A 17,582-nucleotide genomic window follows, 5' to 3' on the forward strand; every position below is an offset into this window, starting at 1 on the left:
TAGTGACTTAAGTGAAAGAAAAGGATACATTAGACAAAATATGCAACATAATTGTAATAAAATATAAGAGTACTGATCAGTTTCTTGAAAAACAAGTCTTGTGAAACATAATACCATAGTGAGAAGGAAAGCACAATATTAGTAGCAAGTTGATATTTTTTAATTGTTCAAATAACTTGCCATATGTAGCGATTCGGGTTTCTAATATTATTAAATCAATCGTGCTGCTATGCTGTTGTAAATTTTCAGTCCGTTGTATCTATTTTATACATTTTAATTGTTGTATTCTTTTATTTTATTGACAAAGAGTCCCTTGTAACCGCCGCCTCTTTCAGTTTAAAAATCCCATGTCTAATATTTGTTTCTATTTGCCTGATGCACTCTTTGTTTGTAAACAAACTTTTCAGATACCTGTGTTAGTGTTACAATTGATACCCCAAATTAAAAACAGGTCACCGTATTACTGATTAAAAAGCATTGCATATTTTCAAATGCCTCTATAGATATCGAGAGATGCAGAACAATTAATCAACAACATATCACATAGAATATTGTTTCCAGGGGTTTTATACTAAATTCCATTTCAGATATATTAGGTAATGTTAAATGCACCTAAATATTCAAAGCTGTTGCATTGAGCTGATTGATACATAAAGAAGCTTTTCCTACCTTGTCAGTTTGAATTATCGCTGACTATTGTGTCCTAACCTGGTAGTTTGCCTAACTGAAGGTCAAATTCAAAAATAGGAAAAGTTAAAAATCGTGAAACTTTTTCCACGGCTCATCGAAGATTGGCTTTCATTATTTATGCGTGTTGTACTTGTCCACTTATGGCTTTATTTCTAGGTATAAAAGCAAGAAATATATATATGTCCCATGAAATAGAATACGAAAACAAATGGGATTTTACCTTTCCTAAAATTATCTGAATCTCCCCAAAGATCAGTTATGGAAAGTTAACTTGTAAGTTTATCAGAAAAAAGAATCAAAAATTTATGTAGCATGTGCCAAACTGCACTTTCTAAACTGTATATTGCACCGTATAACTGTATAATACACATGATATTAATTTATAGGACTTTTGTATAAACAGCCGTTAAAAAATCAATGTAAGATATTTGTTGTTTTTCCTTTTATTTAGAATATCAATGGAACCAAAGACCCTAGACTGTTACCCCAGATGAGAGGGGAACATCTCTTCCCCCCCCCCCTCTAATTTCTCCTTCTCTCATAGTATGATTATTTACCAATCAATTAAAATCAGTAGACCCCGTCTAACACATTTTTGTCGAAAAAAGGCCCACATTTTTAAAGACGTATCAAAATAATTTTTAAAGAATGGTAGTCTAATGGTTAAAATTTTTCAACAAGAATCCATTGTATCAAAAAGTGTAATTTTGATATACTGAATGAATAGTTTGGAGGTGATGTTAGTTACCTAGGGCTCAACCAGTAGATCGACTCGGAGTCTTTGATTATTCTTATTACTTACATGAATCACTATTTTGAGGATAAAAAAAGAAAAAAAAAAATCTTTTAAAAGTTTACAAAAGACAGACACCATTTGCAAATATTATCTTCCATAAATCCTTATAAAATTTCTTTCGAGAAGTATTGATATCATAAAATACCATTAATTAAAAAAAGTAATTTAATGCCGAGGTATGTGTATTGAGTGAATAAAAAAGTGAAGATTAAAGTTACCGTTTAAAAATCTCATCGAGTAATTCAAATAATTTATTTCAGCCTTTTATTAATTTTTGACAGAATTTTGTCAATGTTTTGAATTAAAAAAAGTTTTTAAAATATAATATAAATAATCACATCTTAAAAATATGAAATTTTTAAAATATCTTAATATATATTACAATGCTTGAGCACAATAAATCTTTTTACCTCACCTACTTGGATGCGATAACAAAGAGTTCTTCCACAGGTGCCGCGAGTGTCGTCCTTTTAAGCCCTATCATAAATTAATCATTTTCTTTATTAAACCACTTGAGTTATCTTTTCGGTGAGCTTCTCTTATCTGTTGACGAACTCTGAACCTAAAGCAATATGATTCTGAAGAAGCAAATAGGTTTCACTTGATAATCGAAGACTACAGGTGTGTTTCCTGGGTGTGTGTGGCGCCGACGTTTCGTTTTAGCTTTACAGAATTTTTTTTTCTATTTCTGTTGAATATATTTAACATTCAGGTGGATATGTATTCCAAATCCCATGTCTCACGTACCTATTCGGAACCGCCGCCGTGTAAGTGATTTTTAGTTATTCTTAACTAAGGATATAGAAATGAGTATTTTAATTATATGAAATGGTAGCTTTATCAGAACAACTGATAATAGAAATGTCACATGTTAAGAAAATAGTTCTTAACATGTGTTAAATCTGATTTACTTTGAGTGAAACAAATTTTTTTCTTCTAAAATATTGAACAAATTTTAATCTCATATAGGATTTTCTTAGTTGTATCTATTATACGAATTTATTATTCTGTTGTAGGGTTGTATTTGCCTCATTATCATCGTAATTGTTCTTTGTCTTAAAAATACAAATTTATTCTGTGATTGAATTACATGTTTGATGCCACAGTTCTTCGAATATTAAGAACGATTGATGAAATTAGTAATTCTATAGCATAGCTTGGTTTAACAGAATTTTCAAAAAAGTTCCCCATATATATATAAAGTATAATATACAAATATAATGGTTTGATTAATAAAATGTCATAAGAAAAAAAATGTATATCATAAAATGTCTTTTAGAAACAACTTTTCATTCTGATATAAGAAATGAGCTTCAAAATATATCATTATCATCCGAAATTTCATTATTATGTCTGCTGCAATTTAAACCTTATTTGGCATTCTCAATAGTTCATTAGCAGTAGTTAAAACGTGCTACGAAATTTTACTTTTGAGCTTTATCTGTTGTGTCATGAAACCACCTGTTATCTTGAAAGAAAATTCTATCTCGAAACTTCTTACGCCTTCCTCTCGAAACATTGTTTGCGGTGAAAATTAAATTATGGAATTATATATATAATTCAGATGTGAATCAATGAATAATTTTACTTAGGAACTGCAAAATCAAGGAATTCCTTACTATTAACTGTGAATGTCCCTCTTATAAGGATTTTATTTTATATGATTCCGTTATTAAAAATCTTGCTTCTTGGAGTCAATCAAAATAACAAAAAGCGCTTTTTAAAAAAATCCAGTTTATGAAAACGTGATCAGTGTGGAATGTAGAACCAGAAATAATTTGAAATTTTAACCGGTATGTGATAAAAAAAATAATTGTTCTTGTTAGAAATTCATAATTTTTACTAAGCATAAATTCGAAGTTATTTATTTTGAAAATGAATTTTAAGACTTTGTGTACAAGAAACGAAGATTATTTCAAATGACTTAATATTTCTAGAACTTTAAAGAAAAAGAAAAATAGTTCCATTCAAAATGCAAAAACACGTTACATGCGCATGCGTGATAGAACAAATATACAAAATAAAAATATATTCGTTTGCTGTTTTCATATGGCAACTTTATTTGGCTGTTACGAACGCATATCAACTTTCATATATGTTATTGTTTTTATTTTATTCTTCAATACGATATTGATGGCAATCGTCAGTTTTAAATCCGTTAATTTTGGTATTAAATATATCATAATATTTTCTTCAATATTTTGTATTTGAAATGTATATTGTTTATTAGCGTACACCGAAATGTGTATTTATCTGACTTTTTAAGGGCCTGAAATTTCGAGAATTTGTATGTAGTATACACATTTTTGCAGAAAATTGACGGGTTTTAGCATTTTTTTTTTTTTTTTTTTTTTGTAAAAAAAAAAACAAAAACACTCGTAATACCTTCCTGGACTTGAAATTCTAAATTTTTATAATTATCTATTCGTAGTGCGACACAATTGCACAATCTATAGATATGTACGCACATAACCTATATCCAATTCATAAGTACTATTATTTGGTGTACATAGTTTTGCAATTTATATGTCTAAACAGAATATTCATCCTATTCCATTTTTTGATTGTTATTTGCCTAATTAATCAGTGCCATATGTAATTTGTAGTATTGTAATTGTTGTGTAACACGTAATGAACAAATCTGAATTATTAATATTTTCTTTATTAAATATAAAAAGATGCAATTAAGGTAACAAGAACCTTAATTTACTATATCGGGCAAAATGAAGGATTTCAGTAAAAGCCGTCAGTTCAATCCCCGTAAATCCAGTATTAAAATAAATTTAATTTATCCTGAATGCCTCAAATCCATAATCAATAAATAACAATCCCAATCCCCCTTTTGAAAGGTGATCACTGAATACATTTAGGGAATATTTACTGATGCTAGTGGAAAAAGCTTGGGCACATAATATCTATAGTTATTTTTGACTATTCTTAACAAATGGCAGAAAAGAAAAAGGAGGGGAAAATACCTCCAAATTTTTACCCGTGAAATCAGCTCGTCATTTATTTGTACATACAAGTTTAAATTAAACCATTGATTTGTATCAGAAATTGTTTCTTCACCTCCATACTCTCTCACTGGAAAATGCAAATGGCAACAAATTGCCTTGTCACTTGCGGAAATGTCAACAAGTGGAACGCGACGCTACGAACGCATGTCGGGCGGTCTGTTCCCCGTCCTTTCAAACGCAAAACTCGACCTGTATCAAGCACACCGTGTCATCAAAACAATACATCCTCGGACTATAACTTGTAACTTCTACGCACCTATGACTCAGCTGTGTCCTCGTGGGGTAGCAGAGTAAACAGATAACAGGTAAAAGAAAAAAAAATGCGTGAAGTAAACAGTTTCTTAGAACTCCTTCGTTTGGATGAGAGCTCCCAACTATGACCTATCCAAAGAAAAGGCCGATTCGTTGTGAGTATGCAATCTCGGGTTTTGTTTCTGCCATGTTCTTTTCCTTAAAGCTATTCGTTTTTTAAAATTTACGTCCCTGTGTTAAAATGACGAGTTTATCAAAGTTTTCGGGTGCACTTATGTTTAGATGAAGTTCCCTTTGAATTTCTGGATTTTGCACATGCTCATCGTCGTTGAGTTCAATTTAAATTATTATTGATTTTATCTGTTTAAGATGGGGATAAAACTAATTGATTCCAAAATGAATAGATTCTTGAGTAAAAAAAGTTTTGATTGGAGTGGCATGAGTCTGTTTAATCTTGATTGGAAACATGAATTCCTTTTGGCTCCATTCTTATCAAGATTCTGCTACTACGAAAATGGCTGCGGTGACCTGGTGGTAAGGTCTCGGCTTCTGAACCGGAGGGTTTCAAGTCATTGAAAATCTGTAAAAAAAAAAAAAAAAGCTCCGACGAGAAGCACTTCACAATCTTACGTAACTGCCGGCCGCATGCTTTGAATTCCACCTGTTCTCCGACATCAATAACCCTCCGAAAGTCCCCCAAGAATGTCGACACTTCCGGGCGTTCTGCAGTTGTCTTCCCCCACTTTTCAGAAAGAAATTCCAACCGTTTTGTCTGAGGTCTTAAATGAAAATTTTTCTACGTGCATTTCGTATCACTTCTTACTTACCGATATTTACTATTTTCTGTTATACATTTTAAACATTTGTGTATTTTATTAAAAATGGATTGGGGTATTTTAAAATAATTAGGGACTACAGTTGACACACAAGATGTGTTTCGTCAAGTATGTGATTTTTTCCCCTTGCCTTTTTTTTTTTTTCCCCATGTGTTTGAAAAGCTAGAAAGTTTTGGAACTGAGAATTAATTGGCTGTTAGTTTTCACGATCTTTCAATATTTTAAATTTTATGCGCCAGTTTTAAAACTAGGCATACCTATAATATTAAATAGTTATCTTTCCTTTTCAAATTGGTTTTTCTTGAGTGAATGCAGAACTGTGTGTGTGTGTGTGTGTGTGTGTGTGTGTGTGTGTGTGTGTGTGTGTGTGTGTGTGTGTGTGTGTGTGTGTGTGTGTGTGTGTGTGTGTGTGTGTAATGATATCTCTTAAACTAATTTCCTAAATTTTATCTTAATTTAATCCATGTTAACTTTATTCTGAACTGTTATCTTATTTCCTGATCCAGTTTCCACTTTTTTATTTATTTCTGTACACGCTCTGGAAAATCGATTACTTCAGCAATTTCGCACGTTCCGAACGAAGAGATAAAATACCCTAATTCTTACAACATTTCTTTAAAGATACCTAAGATTCCATTTCGTAAGTTGGCACATGTCTAATGAATCCCTATGAAAATCTCATATTAAAATCACTGAAGGGGAAAGTTTCTGTCTCTTTTACTCTTGTATCGCGATGTAGACTGACGAATCTCACCCAAAAGGGCCATCTTTTCAGCCACGCACTGTTAAAATATGTTTTACACACATTATATATATAATATCGACTTTTAGTCAGATTTTTTTTTGTTCATGGCCATAAAATTGCCGTCTTAATAGCCAGATAAAAATCGTATGCCTTCTTAGATCAGTGACCTACAACCAACCGGTCATGGTATGTTTAGTGGTAATCGAATTTTTTATGTTCTTATTTTTTGGGTGTGAGAGGAGGGTTTCATTCTTCCTAGAAAACCTTTCTTTTATGTTTAATCTACTATCTATGTAGTAATTACTTTAAAAAGACTATTTGGAAGGAAGCATTTTTTTTATTATATAAGTAAAAGAAAAGGCATCAAAAATCTGACAAATAACTCCTAATTACAAAAGCGTAAGTCGCTGGTAGATACATTAATTAAATTGGAATTTTGGTTCATTCAAGACATATTTTTACTTATAAACGCGAACTAACAAATTTTCTTTCTTGCGATATCCATTGTCGTTTAACATTCTTTTATTTTCACAGCCATACTTTTTTTTTTCTCCAGATTTTTTAAATAACTTTTTACTTTGCTATACACTAACAAAAGCAAGCTATTAAAAAATGTCTAATCATTTTCCTATCTTTTACTCATTTATGTTTTATGTTTCATCACTATTACTATAAAGACTTTTTATCACTCTTCTCTCAAATTTCCACCAGATGGCTTATCTTCTTATTTTGTTTAATCAATTAATTGATTATTTTTAGAAGTTTTAAAATTATTGTTTTTGAACTCTGGGAAAGCCGCAAGTACTCTAAATTTTAGAAGTTTTAAAATTATTGTTTTTGAACTCTGGGAAAGGCGCAAGTACTCTAAATTTTAGAACTTCCAAAGTAATGAAAATTCGATTACAAGATTCCTATTAATATGAAGTTTTCAAAGGTGAAAGCAATTAAATAAAAAGGTGTCTGAAAAAACATACACTTGTTAAGCTTTTTTGGGAGAAGAGGAACAGAGAGAAATAATGAAACAACCATTTAGAAATAAAACACGATGAGCGAGCCTTTTAGAATAATTCATTCACAGAATGCACGAAGATAAGTTTCGTCGCCAGCTGGCAGTTGAGACTTCTGCAAATAAAGCTCACAAACAATTTGTCACTCACGAGAGGAAGTTCTGTTTCTTTCTGATAAGGTTTTTCTCTTTAAAAGCTGCAGAGTCGGGCCCTATTACTCACAATTCTCTCACGTGAGTTACGGAAGTAACAAGAATGAGTGCAAAGTCTGTTTGCTGATTTTTGATGCAAAAATAAACGTTAGTCTGATTGTTAAATTTCCGCTAGTTTGTGAACTTCCATTTGTATTGCTTCATAATTTCCCTTGTTAACTAACATATAGTTAGGAATAATGCCTAGATGTTTCTAATTTTTGATTTTGTTATCTCGGAAAATGTTTGAAAACGTGCTTATTCTTAGAATAACTTTTTTGTTCTTGATGTGCTTAAAAATAGGAATTCCTTCGTTCTGTTTACTTGAAAATGCAGTGGTTTCTGCATATTTATATTACTCTGTAACTATTGATGACATTCTCATCATTAATGTGTATTTTTGTAAAGATAGAATCTTACCAGAGACGATTCCTGTTAATTAGAAACACATCCAGCCAGTTATATCTTTATAACATATAACTGTTCTAAGTGAAATTGTTATAAAACATTCAAAATAAACATCTAAATCCATTTATAATAATGTTACAGTACAAGTGAATATAATTTTACGCAATGTTAATACATTTTCTAAAAATGGTATTGGTTGCCAATAAGTTTGATTTGAAATTTACTAGTTTTGAAACTGATAAAGACGCGTGGGTGGAAACATTTTGAAAATTAGACAAATATATCTGCGTGCTATCTTTATAGTGTTACAATAGAATAACTACTTTAAAAATATTTCAGACTTCTTAGATTTAACAGAGCGCTTAAGAACATTGTAATGCGTTGTGGCTGAATGTCGCATTCCCTTCTTTTTAGTTTTATTATTATTACAGTTTTGAAAATCTAGAAATTGTGTTTTATTATAGAAAGATATTAAGACGCCAGACATTTTGGATTAATAAGCAATTCATTGTGGTATCTTCGAGAAAAAAAAATAAATAGCAGGAACTAACTGCGTAACCCTTTAAAGGGCCATTTTTTTCTAGTCATATTATGTTAAAATATCTTTAGGCTTGAAATTAGAATAAGAAAAGGGATTCATTTTGCTTAATAGATAAATTTAATTTGATTAATTAACTTGGTTAGTTAATAATTAAGTAACAAATCAAGACACATCATTTTGTCTGAGATAAAGAACTGAAGCATCTAAGCTTCTGACTTACTAAAAAAAAATGTGTCAGAACTTATGCCAACCTACATAATTTCATACAAAGATTAATAAATTTGGTGGGAAGCATACTTCCCACGGCTCTAGAAAGGGTTAAAATAAGATAATAAGTTGTAATTATGTCATGCGTAGTTAGTTTGTCGTGGGTTTTTTTTTTTAATGTTATGTGATTGTAACCTATTAATATTTATTATGGCGTTGACATTCTTACTCTACCGAAAACAGTAATAAAATATGAAACTGATGTATGGCATTAATAATCTAAATGGCATTCAATAATTTCTCAAGTGCAAATAGTTGATCTTTTCAAGGTTTATAGCTATAAAATAACTATAGCCAGCCATATAAACCTTTAAATATTCAATCAAGTTGCCATACATGATTAAACATTTGATCATTAATTGATCAACATTTGTTCAATTAATTCTTAAGATCCATAAATCATGATTGTCCTTATTTTCAGTGCTAAAAATTCTTATAAAACCAAGATAAGTAGGATAATATTGAACCCCGATTTTCATTCATCTATTTATAAAAGGTATTCACTTATTATTCTTCCATCTATTCTTATCGGTTATATGCTAATAAATTCTTATTACTGTATTGTATATACCATTTCAACTGGGTGGAAAAAACTGCATAAAATATAACTTGATAACAATCATAATTCTTCGAATTATTATTCGAGGAAGTATTGCAATCAAAGAAGTACTGTTATTGCCAAAACATTGGATATTTTGATGAATGACCTCGACCAGACCTCCTTGAATCCAAAAGCGCCATCTATCAATAAAATTCAAAAACACAATCAGTTAGATGGATGAAATTTAGTTTGTAATTTTATGATTAGAATCGTAATGATCTGTATCGAATTTTGGACTTCAACAATCAATTAGTAGAATATTTATTAATCTCTCTAGTTGCGAGGATAAAATGAATTTTTTGCTGGAATATTTGGGTGTTAAGGTCCTCAAACTTCAAGACTAACAAAACATGTTTCTATGTATCAAATAACATGATTTTAACCAATAAAGAAATCATATTCTATTTGTATTTAAGTGAACTAGTTAGTTAGTGGGATATCGTAGCCAGAGAAAAGGTCCAAAATGTGTATTCAACGCTCTATTCGAAGCTAAATGCAAACTTCGCCATATCATGCAAGTACATGAGGGAAAAAGTTGGATATTCTTTCTGGATTAATTGCCTCCGTATGGAGCGATATAGTTGAATTATTTCAATGTATTGTCTGTTTGTCAAAAATGTAGCACCTGAATTTGTTTCGGATTCATTTGTAAGCTTTAGCCTTCCTAATGAAATAGAAATTTATTTAATTTTAAATTATAGTAAATTTTTAATTTAAAGCAATTAAAAAGCTGTTATATTGAATAAATTTATGATATCAAATTTCTAAAAGAAGAACATTATTTTTGAAGGAATCCACCGATATTACGAATGTCTATTTTTCGATATAATCCCCACGAATATTGAATTATGTTTGTACCTAGCTTTTGTTATCACTTGTCTTATTTTTTTTTTTTTAAAACAGTCCATCGGAACTTCAAAAGTGAAAATGTCCCTCGTATTTCGCTGCTTATAAATCAAAATATTGAATTTTAGTGAACATTTCTCATTTGAAAAGACAGTCATTTTGTGTGATATGAAAATCATTTGCTACTATGAAGAAAGATTTTACTTAATTAAAATATTTAAAATTAAAAGAACGTTTTTAATTGAAGATTCAATTATAGACTTCTCTTATAATTCGAAAAGAGTATATGTTTTGACAATGGCGTTTCTCTACTTTGCAGGTATGATTCCGGAACCAGACTATGGCGACTCCAAGGAGTGCGAGGGCAAGCGGAACTCCCGGGTGTGCTCCACCAATGGGCTGCGTTTCTCTGAGGATGGACTAGTCATCCCAAAGAAGCCCCAGAACCCCTGCCTCGAGTCTTCCGAGAGACAGAACCTGCACCGAGAGCTGCTCTTCAATCAAAAGATGTAAGTTCATAACTGATGTAGCTTCAGTGTTTGTTAAGAATGCCTATTCTGATTGCTTTCCTAGATAATTTCTACACTGTTAGAAACGTACATATATGTTAGAAATATACATACTACACATATATGCTTACTGTAGAAAAATATGCCTTAATTTTGGGACACCCTTTAGCAAGATTTGAATTTGCCACCATACATGAAGTGAAATGTTAGCAGCCCTATTAAAAACCCATTTGACAGCTGATAGTTTAGGGTTGGTAAAAATGGAGTGTTAGTCGATAGCACATGTTAACTAAAAATTTTAATTAAATAAAAAACACAGTTTTTTTTTCTTTTTAAATTGTTTTATATTTATTGAATCGTGTAAAATACATAGGATAGGGTTATGTATGGAAAACACATAGGGCAAGTGGCCTCCACAGCTTTGCTGACACATACGCACGCTTTTGTCGAAATTTTCCATGATTATTTTGCATAAATGTGGTTGAATTTCGTTGATGCAGCTTTGAATTTCCCCCTTCAATGCACGGATGCTTGTAGGCTTGCTGTCATACTTTCAGTGTCATATAAAGTTTCATATAAAGTGAAGTGTCACCTTTCACTTCAAATAACCCCATAAAAAGAAATCCAATGGTGTCTAATCGCACAATCTAGGGGGTCAATTCCCAAATTTTCGAATTGTGGCCGCCAGACTTTCATTATTTTTGCAATATTGTTGAACAATGAAAACACATTGTTCTATCCTGTAACGCTCCATTTTTACTAACTCTAAACTATCAGCTGTCAAATGGGTCTTTTTTAATTGGGTTGCCAACACTTTACTGCACGAATGGTGGCAAATTCAAATCTTGCGTTAATTTTGGAATACCCTTTGTAAATGGCTTGAATTATATTTTATGACGTCTAAATTATTAAATGCTTTGCTAAAAAAAATTACGATATGTAATCTTTTATGCAATAATCGACTCCTGTTTGTCATATTTAGTAAAATATTCTTTACACATTAATATTTTCAACAAAAAAAATCCATTCTTTTGCAACTAAAACTGATTATGGTTATTGAAGTTTTAAATTTCTATTTTAAGCCAATCAACTACTTCCTCAAAGAAGAGCCGTGTGTTAATATATTGATTTTTTTTCCTCTAAATGTCTACTGAAATGGTCTAAATCACTCAAAAAAATGATATTCGGAGTTTCTCAACTCAATTGGCTTAGTTAGCTTGTTAGATAGTAGGTTATGTTACTTGTTTTCAAATTTGGACATCTGTTTTTATATCACACCCGAATTATATTTTTTAGAAGAAATAATTTGCAGAAATATTGAAATAATTCCAAATTATACTGATCCTGTTATTTTGTATTTCAGAGGCAAGAGTGTGATTGGCCAGAAGACCGAACTCCACAAAGCTTTCGACAAACTTCGTGAGGACCAAAAGAAAAAAGAGCTGGAAGAAGAAAAATTACAGAAGAAAACCGCTCTGGAGAAGAAACTGGAAGAGCAGGCCAATAAGTTGAAACAAGTATGCATTATTTTTTTTATCATAACTGTTGCCCACATTACCTTTTACATTTATATATGACTAGCCGCCTTTGGCGACTAGTTTGTTCGCCTAGATTATTAACTTTTTAGATTGGTAATGCATTTCTTTAAAAAAAAAATTCACCTTATAATTTGATACTATTAAAACATATGAATTCTATTAAAACAATTGACTGCAATTTACAATGTTTAAATATTATGAAATAAAAATCCTTCTATAGATTTAATGATTAGCAAAAGCACATGCTTGAATGTTTTGATGGTGAGTTTGAATTCCATCATAGCATTTAAAAGCATTGTTTCAGATAGTATATCAAATTGAATTGAAAATAATATTGAAGTTAAATGAAAAGAAATGTAAAAAAATGAAATTTATATAATTGAAAAGGCCTTTTTCTGTATCTTAAGACAATACATAATTTTTTATAAGGTAATTGTTTTGGGAGATATGAGTATAAATTTCCATAGGCAAGTCATAACAATTACGGCTAGACTTAAGATTAATATACGACGCCAAAATGGAAAACTTTTGGAGTGGTTTTTCGCCAAATTTAATCACGACTATTTTTTATTGCAACTTTAAAAACCATTTGTTAACATTTCTAGTATACATCCAGGACTGCAACCTTTTAGAGAGTTTTTTTTTAGACAATTGGCATACTTATGACGTGCGTGGCGAGAAACCGTCCATTAACCTTAACTCTTACCTCTATTATTTATATGGCTGCAGTTAAACCTATATTTGCACTTGATCGAACGTTTTGTTTGAAGCCTATTTCTTGATTTCTTTTATATCTTCTTTCCTCCGACTGAATGTCCTCTTTGGTGACATGACGAACTATCTCCAGAACACTTCTAGTAATATTTTGCAGTTCCATTAATTAGCTAAGCGAAGCGTTTGATACAGTACAGCTGTAAAAATGTTCAATGTAGAAGCAGTCTGAAATTCGTATGCTGTTTTGTTTATATTTGGCTGTTGCCAATCGACAAATAGTAATAAGCTGGAATTCTGTGTCATGTACGTTAACTTCGATATATATATATTTAGTATTCAGAATTTAAATGAACAGAGGAAAAATAAATATTGCTAGGCACGATTATGGCTGTTAAGGAAAGTAAAAAGCAATAGTCACATGAACACGTTTGTCCGAAACCGCCATCCATATGAGTTCTCAAATATATGGAGATAAGGCAGTTTATGAAAATTGTTTATTTTATTTATTAACTTAAAAATTAATCACAAATTATTTAAAATTTCTAAATTGTAACAAAAAATACAAGATTCATAAACAAGAAAATGAAGGACTTCTATTTATCGAAGTATCTGTATATCGAACTTTTATATCTCAATTTTTTTAAAGAAACTTTTTTTTTATTTTCCATAGAAAAACAATTGTTTTATTTGGGATAAAATTTCTATATATTGGCTAAAAAATTTCGATTAAAAAAAGTGCATATCTATTGTAGTTAAAAGGCGATCTTGATTTCGTTCATAAGATGGAATATGAAGTAAGAAAAGTCTATTTCCCTGCTTCTTTTTACAATAAAAATTCTTGAAAGGCCGGAAATCCTTGAAGAAAATAATAAACACTTGCACTAGAGTCGCGTGTTATTCTTAGCTTCTGTTCTACGAATGCCGTTCCTAAATGGCATCTAGAGTTTTATTTTAACTTCAGTTTAGCTTTGGATTGCTTATCATTTACATTGCCTTAAATGGAAATCGTTAGGAGAGTTCGACATAATAAAAAAACTTAAAAAGCAGGAATAAAGATAAAGACTCTGCTGACGCTGAGATTTCAGATACGTTTTCAATAATTTTTGAAAATTTTTCATTCCATTATAAATTTTTTTAAATGATTGAAAGGGATCGAGAACGATTTAAATCTTTAAAATTTTATGAAATCAATAAAGCGTTGTTGACATTGGTAAAAATAATCCGGTACAAGAACAGGCCTGTGACGGATGGGCGCTGATATGCTACAAGTTTGGAATTTTCTGTTGAGTACTAGAGCATAATGAAAGGTTTACCATATTCATTTTTTTTTTTTTGTAAAATTTTTGTATATCAATTTTCGTTAAGATTTCATCATATAAAAAATCGATTGCAATTCATAACATTTATTAGCATTGGTTTATGCACGTCAATTTTAATGGTGGTATTATTAAAAAACTTAAGTATTATTGCATAAGAAGTTTATTCATTTGGATTCAAATAGCGCTTCATGTGTTAAATAAATACATTAATAAATGGTATTTGTAAATTACTCTACTTTATTAAATAATAATTTATTTCCAAATCCACTGATTTTGATGTGTAAACTCTTGAAAAACCTTTAAACATTTGTATAACTTATAAAAATCTGTTTTTTGAAAGTGCAATGCAAATTAAAAGTATTGTATTCAAGAAATGTGTTAATTTAATTACGCTAAACATTTTTTTATAACTATTGCAGCAAGAAGAAATAGAGACTAAAAAGATTGAAGAGCCTGACCAACCCGAATTCTTGCGGGTCCACGCCAGAGTTTGTGCCCAGACTGTGGATTCTAAGTCATAGCAAGATGTGATTCCCTTGTTGTAATTTCTTTTGTACATAGTGACCAGTATATTGAGAAGCCTGAGGCATCTGAACTTTCTTTTAGACTCGGATGTGAAAGATAATGACATTTTTCAGTTTGATTTAATGTGTCATTTAAAGAATCTTAAATGGATGCACACGCGATTACTTGGAGATATACGAAAGGAACCTCAGCCCTCAATTTTTTTCATACTGCATTGGAAAGGAAATGTATGCCTACGTGATCTGTAAAACACTTAGTCTGTATGTCGCATGTTTTTACTGAGTAATTTCACACAATTTGCATGATACACTAGTTCCGACGTAATAATGCTGAAAAAATCACTGTAAGAAATGGAAATTCTGCAGAAGTGGCCAGTTTGTAATATTAAAATCTGGTTTCTTTCACTTACATTTTTTTTTCATCTTATTTTGCTTATATCCTTTTAAATATGATCTTATAAACTAGTATCATTTGATGTGTTCAACAGCTCTTGGATACCATGTCTATTCAACATCCTTCATCCAACCGAAATGTATATCAGAAGTTTGTACGACTTGGATATGTAAAACTTCAATATGCATTTTTTTTTTAAATATTTCATGAGATATATGTAACAGCTTAGTTGGTGTACTTTTGGAAGCAAATAATATGGCTGTATGTGCTTTGTGATTCCAAAACTTCCTCATAGGATAATATTTATATACAGTTGTGCAATCAGGAACCAATTACCAGTTTATGGATTCCAGATTCCTTATTAAAAACTGCGTCCTGTAAAATTAAGTCAACTCGTATCCGCTACATGATAGACTTTTAGTAATTTACGGAATAAACAGCTTTGGAATTTGCTCTATTTTTTTTAAAGAAAAAAACTTGGAATGAGCTCTTTTTTGGAAAAATGCTGCATATTTAATTTAAGCTCTAATGTTTGAAAATGTCCTTTTGGAATTGGTATTTTATTGCATAACTGTAACCATCTGAGCTTTTGCTATGCTCCAAATCAAATGTTGGTGTGGGGACAATCATCTCTTGTGCTTTACGAATAAAAATAATGCATTTAAATCCGAAATGTCATGCTTATTTGTTAACTTTAGATGTGGCATATAGATTATTTTTAAATTGAATTTGAAACATTATGTATATATATATATATTTTCTTTCTTTAATAGATGTCAATACTGAAGCTTTTGGTCAAATATACAGGAATATTTTTGATGTGTGATATAATTTCAAAATTTTTACTGCTTATAAATTATATATATAAATATATCTAAAATACTGAATCCTTCTGGTTCCTATTCTATATCTTAAAAGTAGTGATGCCAACAGCCTTTCAAAATATCAGTCAACTTGAAGTGCATCTTAATGATAGAAAATCAAATGAGAACATTATTTTTTGGAAATATTATTGGTAGGCAACACTTTTATATTCTTTCCTTACTCAAAATAGTGGAAGAATATTTTAGAAAATTATCATGCTTTTATAGCATGTGCATTAGACAGAAAATTTTAGATATAGATTTTCAATAGTTTTAAATTTTTATGATAAATTATTTTACTCTTATTGGACTTTTATACTTTTGTTTGAAGGCTTAATTTTCTTTTTAATCTCGGCATTTTTTAAATTCTGAAATATCTTCATTTTATGATATCTAATTATGAAAAAAATCTTTGACTTGTTTATTCATGAATATATATTTGAATTATTTCATAGTTCGATTTTCAAAAGAAACTTGAACCTAAGTTTTATTAAATAAGTACCTTTAAACTCAATCTTGCTGTACATTTTTGACTCAAATATGTATACTGAACAGTGTGTCATCACTTAATTTTGGAAAAAAAAAATCAAATTAATTTATATTGAAGACATAAAATTTTGAAGGTGAAATTCAACGGTGCTCTTTATTTATGAGTGGTATATTTAAAATATATAAAAAAAAATTGAACTGTCTAAAGTGTCCTTGAATGACAAAAGCTTTCTTTGCTATGTAAAGTGTATGGTGTAAATAAATGTTTGTTGTTAAAATTACAATAATGTCCCTCTGCTTATTAATATATATATCATAATAAAATGATTTGAACAATTTGTGCATTTTGATGCCTATCGTCTCCAAATACAAAGTTTCTCTTTTGAAAATGAGTGCATCCATTATTCATAAGTGGTTGGGTCAAATCCATAAGCCTCTAATTAAAAATGTTTTCCTTCTCTCCAAAGTTGCACTTTGTACTGATTTGTATTTTGATATATTGTGAATTTTATGAGGTCGATTTTCGGAAAACAAAAATTTTTCTTTCCATGAGGTGATACAATGTTTTTGTGTTCAATACTTCAAAAAGTATAATATTGCACTGTATATTCAGGTGGTCTAGTGTCCATGTGTCTGTAAATTATTTTGATGCCTGTTAGATAAAAATATATATTTGTGGTAAATATTTTAAATGTAAATGTATTTTCATTATGAATTATGTATTGTATTCCATTTGATGTAGCATAAAAATTAGAAATAAATTCACTCTAACATTGTATCGACTTGATTTTTCTTCCTTTTAGGAAAATATATATTACATTTCAATATTGGATTTCACGGACCCAGAGTTTTTAATATTTTTTTTTCTTAAGAATACAAAATAGAAAACGGAACACACAATATTAGTCTGTTAATTAATTTTAAGATTTCTCCACGCATTTAAGTCTTCCTGAGTTCGGCCAAAATAATTTGAGGAGTTATCGTTGTCTTTAAACCACGATACCTTCAAAGCGAAACTGATGAAATTTTTTATAT

General features: G+C 30.2%; 1 protein-coding gene across 3 annotated transcripts in view; it reads left to right on the forward strand.

Moving 5' to 3' along the window:
• LOC129965829 (protein FAM107B-like) overlaps positions 1-17,323 on the forward strand; it is a 140,189-nt gene extending 122,866 nt beyond the window's left edge. For 2 of the 3 annotated variants that reach the window (XM_056080045.1, XM_056080044.1), the window contains exons 3-5: positions 10,517-10,706; positions 12,070-12,223; positions 14,697-17,323. In XM_056080045.1, the coding sequence (XP_055936020.1) occupies positions 10,517-10,706; positions 12,070-12,223; positions 14,697-14,798 (446 nt within the window). In that variant the 3' untranslated portion in view covers positions 14,799-17,323. Of the gene's footprint in view, positions 1-2,097; positions 2,254-10,516; positions 10,707-12,069; positions 12,224-14,696 lie in introns of those variants that run through there. The other variant, XM_056080046.1, reaches the window with a different exon arrangement.
• The last annotated feature ends 259 nt before the right edge of the window (positions 17,324-17,582 follow it).

This window comes from Argiope bruennichi, chromosome 4, assembly GCF_947563725.1.
Source record: "Argiope bruennichi chromosome 4, qqArgBrue1.1, whole genome shotgun sequence".
Lineage (NCBI taxonomy): Eukaryota > Metazoa > Arthropoda > Arachnida > Araneae > Araneidae > Argiope > Argiope bruennichi.